The sequence below is a fragment of the Rhipicephalus microplus genome, chromosome 4, assembly GCF_043290135.1.
Source record: "Rhipicephalus microplus isolate Deutch F79 chromosome 4, USDA_Rmic, whole genome shotgun sequence".
NCBI lineage: Eukaryota > Metazoa > Arthropoda > Arachnida > Ixodida > Ixodidae > Rhipicephalus > Rhipicephalus microplus.
In genome coordinates, this window is record NC_134703.1 from 104,529,279 (window position 1) to 104,546,498 (window position 17,220).

A 17,220-nucleotide genomic window follows, 5' to 3' on the forward strand; every position below is an offset into this window, starting at 1 on the left:
CTGTAATGCTGTAAAGCCCTGAGGGTACAATAAATAATAAATAAATAAATATCTGAAATAAAAGCACCATAAGAACAGTAACATGGCCAACATTTTTCAACAAAGCCTAGTCCAGTTTTGGAGATAACCCTTTCAGTGGTGGTCGTAATCCACTGAAAGTGATGTAACTTTTTTTTTTGCCACATCACTTCCAGTGGCTGAATAAATTATACACATTTCATTATAAAGAAGCTTTATATTATGCATAGCACAATGACCTTACAGACACAAAAAGTCATTTGCATAACCGAAGCTCTCCTTGTATGCCCTGAACCTTATGCCCACGAGTTTGGGGGGTCATCCAAATATAAAAGCTCTCCAGTATTACTTCCACAGTTCAGTGCTCTCAAGTGCTCTGACAGAATCCCAGTAAAACATGCTCAATATTACATTGAGGATAAATGAATGCATTTCCCACAGTGTAAAATAAGCTAGGAGACAGCATCTGCCTAGTCACTTCAAGGACCACAGCATCTGCCGAGTCACTTCAAAGAGCAGGCATCCACAGAAGGAAGCAAAACTCAGTTCACCCTGTAAGTTATCTTACAAAGCAGAATCTGAGGATTTGCTAATTCTCTGATGTTTTTTTTAACTCACTACTCAGCTTGTACTCAGCTCACTTGAGTTTGTAACAGGCTGTATAACTGGAGGCTTCACAATGTGCTCCAGGATGGACGCCATCTTGTGCGTCTGGTCACAGTCTATCCGACTCTTGGATATGTGTATGGGAGGCAGAACAAACTCATCACAGTCACACTTTGCACCCGTCACAAAGTCGAAAGAACCCAGCCTAGCTTTGCATTCTGGACAGTACAGCTTTCCTTTGACCCATTCACCCTGAAAAAAGTGAAACAGAAACATCCACAAATTGCAATCGTTTGCTAAGGCAGGCACCAAATCAAAAACTGCAATTACACAAAAGCCTGAAAGTGGCAGTTCGTAAATAAAGACAAGTAGGCAATGGCTAATTTGATTATCTCTACCTGCCGATATCTGTAGCCAATGTACAGAAGGCTCTTGATAAAGAAAAATTTACACTACAGGGCAAGTCTCCTAATTGTTTCGATTGATGTTTAGATACATAATGCAAAAACTGCTTTGAGGGTAATAAGAACCAAAATATTTGCAACTGTTGCCAATCGGCGGCGTCAGCTGCGCTGCCGCTGGGAGGCGGCACTCACAAGCGACAAGCTGGCCAACAAGATTTAGGCCGTCTGGCAAGCTGAAGATTCCGCCCGGGTGCAAGGACTTCAAGCAGTCACCTGAGGTACCGCCATCATAATCAATGGAGAGTGGGAAGGGACAGGGATTTATCCCCTCTTCCTCCACCTCGCCCGGTAAAACTGCCGGACTTTAAATAAAGTCTATTCATTCATTCATTCTTTGTAAACGGAACCATGAGAGCAAGCTGTAAAAAATTTTTTTCAAAGCGAAAGCTTGAAAAACATAGTGAAGTGACATAGTGAAGCAGACTCAGACCATACAATTATACGTTATTCAACCACTATTTTAAGGAAGTGAAGTAAGTGGGAGCTTTTTTTTTTCTTTCATGTCTGTAACTGTCATTTTCAAGAAAACGAAACAAAGCCAGGTTCATCCAACACCCATCAAATGGGCACTATATTGAAACCAACTAGCTGATACAAGAAATTGTTTATGCTTAACGTATTTAGCAACATAAAGAGAGCAAAGATCGAGAGTACATAGTCTCTACACATTGCCCCAGTAACAGACATCCCATTAATTGGAAAACATGTTCTCCATTCATTGGGGTCCCACTTGACGAGATTCCACTGCACAAAACCTTTTCAAACAGACAAAAAAACATGTGCTGCATTAAATATTGAACAAGCACAAGACCTTAAATAACATGTGGCATGTAAAATTGGAAACAAAACACAAGAGAGTTCACAGCAATGGCCTACCATTTATTGATCACCTCAAAACTATTATATGTGCGAAAGAGCATGTTATGGCAGTTGATTGATTGATATGTGGAGTTTTATGTCCCAAAACCACGATATGATTATGAGAGACACCGTAGTGGAGGGCTCCGGAAATTTCGACCACCTGGGCTTCTTTAACGTGCACCCAAATCTGAGCACACGGGCCTATAGCATTTCCACTTCCACTGGAAATGCAGCCGCCGCATCCGGGATTCGATCCCACGACCTGTGGGTCAGCAGCCGAGTACCTTGGCTACTAGATCACCGCGGCGGTGCATGTCATGCCAGTTGTGCAAGTCACTGTACACACAGCTTTCTCTTCATTCGGTAACCCAGTAAATTTAGGACATCATGTGTCAGTCACAGATGTTATTGTAGCCTTTACTGTGTATGCTCCTGTCATACTAGGATGCTCAGTGGCCATAACAAACAAGAAGTACCTGAAAGCTATAATTAACAGCTCATGAAAAGCATATTAATGAGAACTAGCAGACATAAATGGCAAGGAAAGTATGGGGAATATTACCTCTAGTAATAGTAATATAAACGTCAAAGCAATCTGGATGACAAGATAACTTGCTGCCACCACAGACAAAGTCTGCGACCATGAATTGAGTCTGCTCTATGAAAGTCTGCTCTATGAATTGAGCTACATTGAAAATCTTCCTCAATACCCTTTATTAGGTATATGTACACATTTAAATTTAGGAATGTTACATTTTTCAAGTGTGCAAAAGCCTGAGGAGTATCTATCACACAAAAATTTTTTGTTAGTAAGCGAAATAAGAGAAATGCACATCAAGAAAAGAAAAATTAAAGGCCACCCCCTTTGCAAAATAGATTTGATTGATTGATATACGGGTTCAACATTCCAAAACCACCATATGATTATGAGAGACACCATAGTGGAGGGTTCCGGAAATTTCGGCCACCTGGGGTTCTTTGACGCGCACTCAAACCTGGGCACACGAACCTACAGCACTTTTGCCTCCATCGAAAATGCAGCCGCCGCAGTCTGGATTCGATACCACGACATGAGGGACAGCAGCCGAGCACCTAAGCCACTAGACCATTGTGGCGGGGTCTTTGTAAAATAGTGTCAAACGGATAGCCATATTAGCCAATGATGAAATGACATGAACAGTCAGAAAAGCCAGCACTTGCTCAAAGGCATTCTTCGTCTTCCCAGGCAAGATTGACTTCGTTCTTTTCACCGGGCTGTTCAGCAACATCTGTGTCAAAGTCTTTGCGTTGCTCAAGTTCATCCTTGCAGTTGAATTTCTCACCCTTTCTAAAATGCCTTCTGTTCTTTGCACACAAGCAAAGCAACGGCTACTGCATAGGCATGAACAAGGCCATTCAGCCTTGTGGTGGCATGCTCGTACACACTGCATAGGGGCAGATACTTGTGACAAAGTGACTCGTACGATAGGACGGGAACATCCCTCAACTAGCCACCTTTCAAATGACTTGTTTACGATGTGAGCGATCACCCTCACATTATTGATAATAGTGGCTGTTGGTTCAAACGGTGCGAAATCCCAGCAGGCTGACTATTGGCAACTTTGCCGTGCTCATTTTGTGCCATTGACAACTGAAGGGGACACTAGTTCCTAAAACATGGAGGGCTGGCGCGTTGCTCATTTTTGAAAGGACAGTCATCTCAACTCAACTTGTCACCCGTTCCACATGGGCACCAGAAATGACATTCAGAAGTGAAGGCATTAAGTTTATTAAGAACACTTTTTCTAGAGAGCTGCCGCAGATCTAAATTTAATGGCATGAGATGGTGTCGATAACAGTGATTTCTGAAAGGAGCAATTTTTGGGTAATAACAACACAAGCAGGCATTTAGAAAGCCCTAATCTGCATTCAAGTACAGTGAAATGTATAAGTAAAGATTATGTGGTGCAATTAGCTTGAAATTGTTCCTGTCTTTTACAAACATTGCAACTGATCACAGCAACTTTGTCATCGCAAGCTCGATTTGAAACTTAGAATTACACACGATATCTGTCATGTCAAATCAATTGCAGTTAATTTCAGGGAAACAAAGAAATAACGAGCAATTTGTTCGAAGTCACGTATAAAATACCGTTTGACAAAGCCTTGATATAGTCAGGGCACACTCACCAATTCGCAATGCACTTAATATGACCTGATGGTAGATGCTATTTCAAAAGTCTTATATGCACCGCCGTTAGCAAGCTAAATGTGCTAAGTATACATTTCTCAATTGAATGCGTTCTAGCGAGGGCATTAGGTGATACATGGCATCAAGTCGAATGCCATTTGATTTGCACGAGTGAAATCACGTAAATGACATTAAACAGTGAGGCTTTAGGTGGATAATGCCCTTCTTTTTGTGCCTGTGTGGCACAGATATAAATTAACACGAGTGTCACACTCACCCTGTCTAGTTGCTCCGACAGCCAACGGGGAAGGTTTTCGTCTCGGACATACCACACGGTGTCGACTTTGTTGATGCGACACGAAAATGTCACATGACCCGACCACGGGTCACCGTGGGACGAAACCATGTGGCTGCTACTGAACAAAGTGCGGCGACACTTTTTGCAGCGAAAGCCCGCTTCGTCGCTCATTCTGAAGGCCAATAACCTTAAAGTAAACAATGTAACAATAATAATGACAAGTTTAGAAAAAAATAAAGAAAAGAAACACGTTCTTTCCTTCCAAAGCCGTCAAACGAAACCCGAAGACATGAGGAGAAACAAATTTTTGCGCGATCCGCACCCTCCATACATTAATGCGCTGAAATTAAACTACAAGGAAATTCGATAGCTTAGATTTGATGAAAAGAACAGCGTGCGAGTCATGCACACATTATACAACTTAGATGAACATGTTCAGTTCAATTGCGTTCGTTTTTGTTGCAGAGAATGTTTACCGCAGCCCTTTTTTTAATGAGTTTTATTATGCGTGCTCTATTTGCGGTAGATATTTTTATTACAGCCATTTTCTCTTATTTCACTCGGTTTCCGAGTAAAATGAAGTGTTCTAGAACAGGAGCACTAGAGGCATGCTGAACTTTCACAATTAAGCGCGGAGCGACCCACCTGGTTTAAACAAATGAAGAGCTCGAACATCCCATAACGTAAACGAATAACTTGGTGACTTGAAAAAACACGCTTACCAGAGGCTGTCACTTCATAAAACCATAATACGACGTCGATAGGCTCCTAACAGATACACGCGTGTTTACTAAGCACGGGAAGACGCACATGACTGCGTCTGAGCTGGCTTGCGTTGGATTAAACGGGCGCAGCCTGAAGCACGGCCTGAAGACGCTGAATACTTGCCTTTGCGCCAGCCAAAACCGGCTGAAACAAAACAACCTGCAAATTTACGCACGCTTGACGGCATGTGCCATTGTCAACTTTGTCCACTTGCTGCGGTCATAATTTGTGCGCTGTAGAGTAGGCACTTAACGAAGCAGTTTGTTTCTAGAGAAAACTCAGAAACGCAACTACGGCCAATCTTCACAGTGTGCCGAGTGAAAGCAATGGTAGCTTAGGCGTCCTTTGGAAAAAACGTGTTCGCGCGCTGCTACTGCTCTAGTGCGACACTTCGCGGGAATATGAATGGCAATAGGTACAGCAACACGAGACGTGCTCCGTGGCCTCAGAGTGAAGACGACCAGCGTTGGCAGGTACGTTACAACGTTTGCAGTTTCGGCTACCGCCGTCATGAGCTCAACGAGAATACTTCGCCGAGCACATCCTCAGGACGAGACGCTGCTGCGAGTACCGTAAGGTTCATCGAAGATGACAGCAATTTTGACCTTAGTTGGCAGCAACGGGACAAATTTTCGAGTGGGGATTCCTACGGCACCAACTATGGAGCTTGCGAGCAAACTTATGCGGCGTCTGGTAGCGTCGGTGAGAACGATGTCCAGCGAGCGCAAGAGGTTTGTGATTTGACGAAAGCTGTGTTTGACGCCGACTTCAGGCTCTCCTCCAGCCCTCGTAGGAACGCTAAAAAACCCCGTGTCGATTTCAACTTGAACCCCTATCGGGCGGTGCCTACCACGGCGGCGCAACAGAAGTGGCCGCTACCGACTCTGAAGAACAGAATCTCCAACCCGTGGAAGGCAGAGGAGTGCGACAGTAGACACATCGCTCGCCGCGACACCGCGCCCCAAAATGTTCATGAAGCTAGGAGTGCGAGTAATAGTAGTTCCCGTTTCGGGACCCGCGCGGATAGCCCGAGTCCGCGCAGACCACCAAGAGCACCGTCTCCGTCCCCAACCTATGTGAATCCTCCAAACCCCTTCCCAAGAGGACTGCTCCCTACCCCCGATCATCCTCCAAATCCCTTTCCTCCGAGAGCCTCGAATCCTCCTCGGCCAGAATCGCCTATTTTCTTTCGACCGCGAACCCCGCACCGCAGTCGGCCTCGATCTCCGATTCTCACTAGGCCACGAACTCCGTACCCCCATCGGTCACAGTCTCCGATTCCCGTTCGGCCGCGCACTCCTCATCGTACTTGCTCCCGAACTCCTGTTCCCGCTCGGCCGCACACTCCGTATCTCAAGCGAACATGTGCCGATGAACCTCCAGCCTGGGAAACGCCGCCACCTGGTTTTAGAATTCAAGGCTACTTTGAGTCGTTGAAGAACCGTGAACAACAGATGAACCTGTTTGGCAGCAGCCAAGTACCGCAGGGTAGCTTGAGAGTTGACCGTCCGTCCGTCAACACCACCCGGCAGTCACCACCTCGTAAACTAAACTTATTAATATCGGGCTCCGAACACGCTGTCACATTTACCGACTTTTGCACTGGGAACACTGGAGCTAGTGGCTGTCGCCACAGTGACAGCGGCCCGGGAAATGCACCCTCCTCTGACTTTCAGGGAACGTGGAGAAGGAGGGGTCCTGAGAGGAACAAGGCAACAAGGAAATTCAAAAGTGGCCAAAAGCCTGGCACTTTGCTGAATGGTTCGACTTTTGAGACTAGGCATGAACAAGCCTCACATCCTGCGGCAGTTAAGAGAGAGAAGATTGATGACGCCCGTGTGATCTTGGAAAGGAAAAGAAAGGCTGCTTTGGAAGAAGACATTGAGGAAAACACAGAATCTTCTCAGCAGCAGCAGCAGCCTGCCAATGAAATGCCCCTCGAGAATGCTCAGCAGTCTACCAAGAGAATGACTTTCTCCCCAAGTGAGATGCCCAGACAGAAAGTCATGAAAGAAAGCGTGCAACACAACACAAGGCTCTGGGTCGAAAGCCATTTCTCCGAGGCAATGGTAAATTTCATGCATTTAGTTTTACTTGCTCTCGAGCAGTGAGCATCTGCTTGGGGCTTGTTTTACAAAGACACACTTTTAACAAGATAGCATTAAAGAGCTCGTTTGCGAAAATTACTACTTTGGCATTATTAGCTATGAAAGAAAAGAGATGCAAATAATAAAAGATTGTTCGGTTCAAGTAAAAATCGAACCTAGGCCTTCTTTGGCAAGCAGATGTTCTACCATAGAACCACGCCCCTGCTTTAAAGATATTTAAAAAATTATATATATATATACATATATATATAGATATATATATACACACACTAATGTTATGTACATCAATGAGTGTTCTTAACACACATAATCTTGCATGGATGAATTGCACAACAGGATGGTTTAAAAACCCACCCATTGCAGTGCTCTGGTGCAATTAATCATCTGCAGCTGCATCACCTAAGTGTGCTGGTGCATGTGTTGCCTCATGGATTTGTAGTGGGTACCTGGCCAGTTCGCATTAAGGAAGAATACTGATGTAGTGGGCACTTCCCAACTGTACTTGCAAAATGCATTCTAGGCTAGTTTGAAATGGCTAGGATAGTGTTCTTTTCTTTGCAGCACGGTTGAGGTGTCTACTGGCATAGGCATGCACAGGAGGGGAGCAGGGGGAGGGGGGGGGGAAATGATCTCCCCATTCACCTAAAAGGGAGGGAGCAAAATCCAGCTCATACACTGACTTAGTATAGGCTGAGGGGCGCTGAGAAAAACCTTTGTCCCCCCTGGGGACAAAGGTTTAGGTTAAATGGGGAACCCTGCACACACTGATGTCCACTGAGAAGCAAAGCCATGCAGTGAATGACAAGGTGGCATAAGCAGCTCAATTACAATAAAGCATTCTGCTGTTGAAGGAAAAGCTGAAGTGTCATCTTACGTTGCCTAAGTGTATGTTAACTCTACAGTTGCTACCGTTCGTGGCAGCTAGGCTGTGAAAACATGTAAAGAAAATACATAATGCGTCTGTGCAGCTAAATTGACATGAAAGAACTTCAAGCCACAGCTGCTTTTGGCTGTCACTTTTTCAGCTATTGCTTTTATATTGAGAAACAACCAGGCAGGGAGAGTGAAATTTAGGCCTGTGTTGATGTGAGCATTTGTAGGAAAGTCCATGACCACCAGTGCTAGTAGCACTTTCAGTCATGCAAATTCAAGTTTGTTTCGTCATAATGTATCAGTATATACAACTTGCGTTCACTGCATACAAGTTCACTGCAGATAATGAACTGCACTTGCAATAAAATAGATATAAATTCACGCTTGTTATAATTCGTTCATTGTTTTTTTTTTAGGTTGATCCTGCCGTAACACATACAGCCGACATACACGAAGTTGACGAGGGCAGGCTGCTGCCGCAGAACATCCAACTGGAAGCTATTAGCTATGTTGTTTTCCTGGACATTGACAAGAGGAGGCAAGTCCATTTGAAGCCGCATTGCAGTTCTGCTTGGCTGCAGCGCCTGATGGTTTGAGTTCGTACGGGTTCATTCTCTCTTTCTGCAGAGAGATGAACAGTTCATCTGTGCCACAAAAGTGGTGTTAGATCTGTTCTGTTTTATTGGCAAGCTTATCGTTGTTTTTACAGCTGGCATTGATTCATAAGCCTTCGAATTTCAAAGCGGGTCTTCCATTGACCAGTAATTTCATCTTTTTATATCTATGCATCTTGTTGGTGCACCATTCATAACTGTCTCACCGATGAATCTCGGTGGAAACTCTGAAATTCACTGCAAGGTATGTCAACGAGAACCACTCATCTACATTACCACTTTGTGTTACCGTGCTTTAAAATAGTTCCAATAGGTGCCAGCCAACATTTCAAGACACTTGCTGTTGCCACTGCTTTGCGAAAATTGGCAAATGTAACTGGCAGTGCATCGATGCAAACTCTCATCTCGCATAGCAGTGTATAAAGAAATGTAAATTCCTAGACTGACCTCATTTATTTAGTAACGCCTCGCAGTGACTCTTCTAAGTGATGAGAAGACAGTTCGATCACATTTGCTTCAGTGTTTATATTGCAAACATACTGTATCATATTCCCAGGGACAAGCTAAATTACTTAAAAGGACAGCAACATCAATTTTTGAAACTGGTTTTACTGTGTCATACAAATATCCTGTATACAGAAACCACACCCAGCAACGATGATGCTCAGTAAGTGTTGATATTTATTTTGATATTTAAGTCAAGCCAGCACTTGCTGAAATCAACACTAGTATGATGTCATTCCCCAGTACAAATTCTTGTGACTTTAGGCGCTAGTTGTGTCAACGTCAGGCAACAAAACATGCAAAATGGCTGCTTGTTTGTCATAGAGTGTAGCAGCCGTGCAAATATTACGATATCGTGCGTGAGCACGTGATGAAAAGTTCCTATTGTGTTGTGATGTCATGGTATTGTAGGAGTTGAAATGAGCTTTAACAAACTCGTTGCAACAAATTTTCACGGGCACAGTCACGCTTACCAGTATTTTTTCCTGGCTCTTGAGGGCTTGGCCTCTCATCTGACAAAAAAAAAAAGGGGGGGGGACAACTGAAAATTCTCGTGTCAGTATCCCCCTAAAGCATCAAATTGTTTCCCATTATCCGTATTTCATAGTTTACTAGTACAGTTGCTTTCGCGTGCAATGGATGTTTGCAATTAGTGGAAGTTGCAAACAAATGCTGATGTGTCTCTCGATCTAATAATGTGTGAAACATGCTTGCCGCCAGTCTTCAACGTCACAAACCGCTTGTTATGCGGTGAGTGACTGCGACATTTGCCACGCAGTTGCTTTGAGGAAATCAAGCAGCCGTTCTTGTCCGGAACGCTACTGTACCTGTTCTACGGGGATGCTTCGGTGCTTCTGCCCACGAAGGATCATCCCTTCTACAAGAATAACCAAGGCTGCTGGGTCCACTTCTACCCAGACTGTGGCACAGAATATGGCTCCTACATGGTGGCTGCTCCAGCTGTGGTGAGCAATCCGTCACATGGATGGCACCTAAACTGAACATTATGGGCCAATGGCAATAGGGTATTTTAGTTTGGCGTTGCCATGCTCCATCGCTCAGAAGCTAAGCAGAGTGGGAGGTAAGGGAGGGGGCAAGTGTGCACGCGCCTTTTTTTCCCTTTTCCTGAGCTTAACTCACTCGGACTCACACTCGACAATTTTCTGCAACAGGACTCGCTCACACTCATACTCACAGCTCGATCTGAGTCCGAGCGAGTCGACCCATGAGCGAGTTCGGCGAACTATGGCCACAAGCAAGGACTGGCTTGTGCAGTATATGAAGTCTCTATACGCTCTACAGTGCATTTCGTATGACTGGAAACAACCTACAATCACCAGGAAAACGTGCATAGAATTTGTCTTGGCCAACTTCAGGATAGACCTGATAGCATAAGCACTGCTTCTACATTTAATGCACCGCAAAGCAGTAATTAATCAGGTGAAATTAAATCTACAACTTGGCACAACATCCATTTATACCAATAAACATTGTACATAACTACTGTACACCGCTTTGTCACTCATTTACGTGTGATTTACAGTAACACTGAATGATCTCTCGGCTTCGTCCACTCATTGGATGCCGTCATTTCTTGTTCTGAGGTTCTGACCGGCCATGGTGCTCGTATTGTGCTCCTGGCACATAATTCCCCACAATTTAACCATCATTTCGTAATTCGTGATTCTCAGATAAACTGGATGGACCAGAAGCTGCCCCAGACAGTCAAGTTCTTGGTTCATGGGCACCAGAAACTGCTCCACTTGGAACCCCTCTCGAGGAAGGTCATCTACTACCCAACATCAAGGACACTGGACGTGCAGCTGCTGAACAGAATGCTTAAGGGAGTCTTTGGTGGGTACTCTGAATACACGAAACCAGTGAACATTTCGAAGCGGTGAGTGTGTTTACTTTGAATGAGATACCAGTGCGATTACATTATACGAAGTCAATCGTGCCGCACCAGGTATCTCATTGGGAAGTGCAACAGACAAACATTCGTGCAGAATTCTCGTCTCCTGCGCTATCTCTGAGATTACTAACAGTATTGATCAAACACGTGCATTGCACACATATTAATTTTGCAAATGCAACTGCGGACTACACGAAGGGCATACATTTGAAAAATGTCCCATGCTTCTTTCTTTGCTTTTCTAACTCCTTTCTAGCAAGTTACGATGCTAGTAGGGTTGTCAGAACAATTTCACTGAAGCTGAAACTCCAGCGATGTGATGCTGTCACTGGAGGGGCTATGTGTTCCGAGAATGATGAAACATTCACCTATGGTGTGTCAGCAGCCCTTTCATAAATATTCAATTCGATCAACATAGTCTAGAGGGCCTTCACAACCGGACAGTGAAAGTGGATTTTTTTTTATACGACACTGCCAGCATTGCATGGAATTATTGAGGGTACATGTGGCTAGAAGAGAGCTCTTTTAGAGATTGTAGCGAAAGCGAGCGGGAGGGTTCATCAAATGCCAGTACCTTTGCTAGCACATCATTGCTTTGAAAAGAATTCTTGTGGCTGTATGCTTATGACATTTATGCAACAATCTGCAACATGATAAACTTGTAAGTTCAGAGTACTATTATGTCTCTTTTGGGAAAACTTCGCACATTCGAAATGAATGCAAAGCAGTCTTGAAGTTCCCGGTGTTTAAAAGATTTCCGTGCAACCGTACATCCCATTCTCACACTTTTGTTGCTCTGCAGATTCTGCAAAGCCACCCAACAACACTGCACCCACGACAATGAAAACCATTGTCATAAGGAGTGCAGCTAGGCCAGCGGGAGGCACTCCCATGCCCGCACCAACAGCCAGAAACACTCCGTGCTCACCGACTCCAGCTAGGAGCAGTGCCAGTCCTCGGCTCAAATTTCCATCGAACTCTCCTACAGCGAGCAAACACAATCCCATCCTAGCGCCGGGCCAGTCGCAACCAAAGGTGCCCGAGAAGCCGCCTGTGAAGCCACCACGACAGAAAGTGCTGTGGGACCTGTAATTGCGATGGGCGTCGCCTTGATCATTCATTGCACATAGTCATTAAAACTGTGCCTGGGCCAAGTGCCTTCCCAAGATTTCTAGGGAAAGAGCACTCCATATGTATATGGATCATTGTTTTTCGTGCCATCGATCCACCATTGTCCATTGTTTTACTTGCCAGCTAAAATGCTGGTGGTGTTCTGTAAATTATCATTGCAGGGCAGCTTAAGTCTCTGCGTAAATCGTGCCTCAAGTGTCTTACCTCTTCGCTTTCATTATACATATATGTTACGTTCGTTAGTTCTGTGATAGCCTCGCCATGGTGATGCTTGCTTGTCTTTTTTTTTCTTAAGAAGTATACTAGAGTTTCTTGTTATAAAAGCTATTTTCTGCACCTAAAAAGCGTTCAAGGTGCTACAGAGTGGCCTAGCGTTCCTCGATATGTTGGACTGTGCCTATGCACCAAAAGCCAATTTCGCAGGACAGTGCCATAAAGTACATGAAAATTCATGTCCCGTTTTTGAATAAATCAATTTCTTCACAAACAAATATTTCTCCAAATATTCTTTTCTTTCTACTTAAAAGCAAGAGTAGAGTGCTAATTCAGCGCTCGCTAACATTTTAGAAGCACGCAGAAGTGAGCAACAGAACTTTCGCTGAAGCATTGCATATAAGCTTAGCCATAGCTAAGTGCACGAAAGGGACAAAAAATTTAATGGTTGCACTAATTATTCTTTGCAGATTAATAGTATAGTACTTGAAATGTAGTTTGAGATCGCTCCCAAAATGCTGAAAAAATGTGTATAGAGAAGATCACTTGTCCAGAGCGGTGCAGCAGCTGTTGCCTCACATTGGCTACAAGTACTGGCTAATTTCCCTGTCCTTCCTCTTTCAATCCTCCTCCTCCTTCATGCCTGAATTACGGCACAATGACCTGCCACGCAATATGACGTTAAGTGTCATTGTGACAACGGTCTTTGCGTATTTCTGCATAAATTGGGAGCAGAAGCGACCATGGGTACGCAGCTGTGCATTCTTGATGGAAGTAGAGGTACTTTTACAGTGCAAACACAGACACCACACAAAGAAAGGGATGACACACACAACTTGACAGAGCTGATATTCGGCGCATGTGTGTGGTCTCTTTATGGTGTGTCTGTGTTTGTGCTGCAAAAATACCTCTACGATTATGAACCAACTAGGCCCAAAAGAAGTGTTACTGATACCACATGAAACACTCCTCTACACTGGCAAATTTTTTATTTTATTTTTTCAAAAAGAAGCAATGTCTACATAACCGAGTTGTGGGTGCGCTACCGCTCGATGAATATGGTCCCACAGTTGCACCTCCTGTCTTTTCTACAAGATAGAATAAAAAAAAACTAATTCTTTTTCGGAAGTTACTTGAAAAAAGATTGAACACCCACTTGTGCTACATTCATAGATGCCTTAATTTTTAAACCTTTTTGCATGTTTCAGAATGTTTCACAGTCAAGTCTTTATGTTCGATGACAGGTCAAAATGCGCGATTGAACCCTGGTGAAATGAACAAACACTGAAATATAACGACAAGACTTCAGTATCCTTCTCGCATTGCAAGTAGGATTTGTATATTTAAATTTGATTTAAAAGTAACAAACAATGGAATGTCGCACAGTCTAGTGGAGGAGCCTTGAAACTGGATTATGCAGTTGATACTTCACTGATGCTGTCATGCATGCCACAATTGGCCCTTAAATTAGTGTGTGAATATTGATTATCCATCTTCGCTCTATTTTGTGCTGCTTGCGAGGTGAAAAAAGTTGCACGGTGAGACGCGGCACTGCGTTCTCAGTAGCCAGTGGAGCATGCCGAGCCACGGCACATGCATGTAGAGGGCATGAATGCGCAGAAAGCTGCTGTGCTTTAACACGTACTGCTTCCACGCTCACTGTTTTCAGCATGGCCCGTCACTTGTTCACGACTTCATATTCGCTGCAGATAAAAAAATTCTGATTATGAAAATGTCTCACAGTATTTTCCACGTTAACGTTTCGTGATTAATACACTCTTACTGATAAGCTTTCTGTTGCGCTTAATAAAATGGGCACCGTAAAAATTCATTGTCTGTTTCTTGCTAAATGGCGTCTACACCTTCAGGTGAGCTTCGATTTCCCCTGGCTCATCTGTGTACTCGCCTCAAACACTTGCGACATGCTCCACTAACATATGGATTGATATGTGGGGTTTAACGTCCCAAAACCACCATAAGATTACGAGAGATGCCATAGGAGAGGGCTTTGGAAATTTCGACCACCTGGGGTTCATTAACGTGCACCCAAATCTGAGCACACGGGCCTACAACATTTCCGCCTCCATCGGAAATGAAGCTGCCACAGCCAAGATTTGATACCGCGACCTGCAGGTCAGCAGCCGAGTGCCTTAGCCACTAGACCACCACGGCGAGGCCACTAACATATGAATACCTAAGAACAAAGCAAATGGTATAAAACGGTTGCGCTGCTCAGCCATCGCCTACCACAGCAGTACAGAAAGCAACCTAACGCAACTACTTCATGTAGGAGCAAGCTCGGCTCCTGTAGCTTCCCCTTCACTGGCAGTAAAAGTTGCACGAGAGTGTAGTACAAATAGCGTCGCCTCCACATATTAGTTTGCGACATATATATGTGGCATTTTTCACCGCCGTTAGTGAAAGGCAAGAGCTCTCCCATTTATAGAATAAGCTAGTTGGGACCTACTCATGTTAAAGGACTGGACCTGATACACGAAAAAAGGGAGACGCTTGGGGAGTCTTGGTATTTCTTGTGCCCGTGTTTGCACGCAGTCTCTTAGCCATCAACAGAACAAAACGCCAAGACAAGTAGTACTAGGCACCCCTGTCATGTCTTTGTACTTGCGTAACCTCCCACAAATGACTTAAGTGGTTCCTTCTTTAGTCTCAAACAAAATTTACAAGAGCAAACTCAAGCGCTAATATCTGTGGCAGCTGCGAGATGGCAGTTCTTCAGCCAGCATAGAAATTATAGTCTTTGATTTGTTCTGATCTTCTGCTTCAAATGGCTTCAAGACTTCGAAAAAAGTGCAGCTATTCAGAATGTTCATGCATGTCTACAGCAACTTACTGCCTTAATGCACTTTCAAAAACATCATTTCTCAAAAGCTTATGAATATTAAGTATACAAATGTCACAAGGACACTCAAATCTGCATCATTAGACAAATCAAATAAACATTCCCAAATAAATGTAAAATGGTAGCAAAATGTTTCTTTTGGCTATTCTTGTAACTACTATTTGTAGGTTATTTAACTACCCCTAAATAAAAAGTCGTGCAAGCGTTACGATCCATAGTTTTAACTGTGCCCCTGGGCTTTATATAGTATAGTAGTTTATTATACTGCAATTCACTGCACGCTGTAGCAATTAATACTGTGACACTTACTTTTATTGAAAAGAGCGATGGCGAATTTCGGCTACGAATTGGAGATAAATAACCAAGTGCTGTCTATGTAGTTTTTTGTGCGATTTTATATTTACTTTTTAAATGTATGTTCATTGCTAGAAGAACCGCAAGACATTGCAATTGTCCCGTAGTCTTGCATAGGGCCAGGAGAAAAGGCTCACTGTAAATCTAACACACTCCCCTACCTGAGCACCCACAAGTGGAGTTTTTTTTTTTTTTTTCTGTAATTCCTTTAGGAACTGTAAACTTATAAACAGGCCTTGCCTCCTCTCACCTTGTTCTCTTTTTGCTCGGCAGAGATTTTCCAGGAGCGGCACTGCGCTCTCTGCATTGGATGAGATATTCTAATCAAACCTCGTTCCAATGTTTGAAAGTTGTGCAAGTTTCTTGTCTCTAGCGCACAGAGTGTACCATTCCAAAAAAAAAAAAAAATGAGAGCGAATTTTTTTAATTGGAATTTCAACTGGTCTTGTGCCACGAAGATATTTTGTAGTATTGTTACCAAGCGATTTGCACAGATTGCTTAAGTTTTTTCGCAATGCACGTACCTCCAGAGTGCCACCACATTAGCAGACACGTGGGGCACCTTCTACAAAGCGGCACAAGATACAGGTCTCTGCAAGCAACTCCTAAATGAGAGAACGCTTTCGTTGAAAGATTTGGGCTAATAATAAAGCACTGGCGCCGCGGTAACTAAATGTGAAGTACCACTACATGTGACAGCAGTAGACACTGCTGGAAGTTGGAGTTTGTTTCTGGTATCCTGGAGCGACACAACTTGAAAGATGACTCTGCTACAGAGAAGAGCGGTGTTCTAACGTATGTACAAATGTAGTCTGGTTCAGTGCATTATTGCGCCTTCTACAACAAGCGCTCTGATGCCAACAGATACTACTGCAACTGCAGTACCTCATATTTGCAGTTCATAATAGTTTTGTCTTTTAGAAATAATTTTGTACGAAGATGCTCTGTGCTATCAGAAGAACATTCTCTAAAGGAGTTATTCTCTCTCTCTATATATATATACATATATATTGTTTTTCAGTATGACAGAGAACATTTTATTTTCATGTCAATAAAACGGGAGTGATATGTGTGCATCAATTTAATTCCCTCAAAAAAAAAAAAAAAACAGCGCACGGCTAGGGAAACTTCTTTCTCCTATACACGAATATGTACATCAAATACACAAAAAATGCCAAAAAAAGGGCAATACTTTACTGCACACATTTAGTTGTAGCCACGCAATTTCAAATGCATTTGCAACATGTATGTTCGCCTCATCTAGAAAAAAACACTAAAAAGCAAAAAATGTTCATTGCATTTAGGCATGGTTCAGTCGACGTAAGACACTAGGTAGCCCAAGCAGCACGCAATTTTGCCATAACATTGAAGCAACTTGCTCAATGTTGCGGCTACATTTAGTGTTACTAGGAAGCATTGCACAACTTTGTTGTCACTTGACCTTTTTGTGAGCTTCGGTGCACCCCCGC

At 43.5% G+C, this 17,220-nt stretch overlaps 2 protein-coding genes across 6 annotated transcripts; one reads left to right on the top strand and one right to left on the bottom strand.

Annotated features, from left to right (window-relative positions):
- Window positions 1-215: 215 nt before the first annotated feature.
- Window positions 216-5,280, bottom strand: LOC142814549 (E3 ubiquitin-protein ligase RNF180-like). Of its 4 annotated transcripts, none has more exons than XM_075893411.1 (3): window positions 5,140-5,280; window positions 4,397-4,604; window positions 216-876 (listed from the first exon to the last, which is right to left on the bottom strand). In XM_075893411.1, exons 2-3 carry the CDS (start codon window positions 4,586-4,588, stop codon window positions 640-642), a joined length of 429 nt encoding a protein of 142 aa, XP_075749526.1. In that variant the 5' UTR covers window positions 4,589-4,604; window positions 5,140-5,280; the 3' UTR covers window positions 216-639. The 4 variants fall into 4 exon arrangements, with proteins under 4 accessions (XP_075749526.1, XP_075749528.1, XP_075749529.1 ...); XM_075893413.1 differs by having other exon boundaries at window positions 4,397-4,589; window positions 5,140-5,269; XM_075893414.1 differs by having other exon boundaries at window positions 4,397-4,589; window positions 5,063-5,250.
- A 55-nt stretch (window positions 5,281-5,335) lies between these two features.
- Window positions 5,336-12,815, top strand: LOC142814547 (uncharacterized). Of its 2 annotated transcripts, none has more exons than XM_075893406.1 (5): window positions 5,336-7,251; window positions 8,580-8,701; window positions 10,060-10,246; window positions 10,973-11,135; window positions 11,996-12,815. In XM_075893406.1, exons 1-5 carry the CDS (start codon window positions 5,584-5,586, stop codon window positions 12,283-12,285), a joined length of 2,430 nt encoding a protein of 809 aa, XP_075749521.1. In that variant the 5' UTR covers window positions 5,336-5,583; the 3' UTR covers window positions 12,286-12,815. The 2 variants fall into 2 exon arrangements, with proteins under 2 accessions (XP_075749521.1, XP_075749522.1); XM_075893407.1 differs by having other exon boundaries at window positions 5,340-5,655.
- The last annotated feature ends 4,405 nt before the right edge of the window (window positions 12,816-17,220 follow it).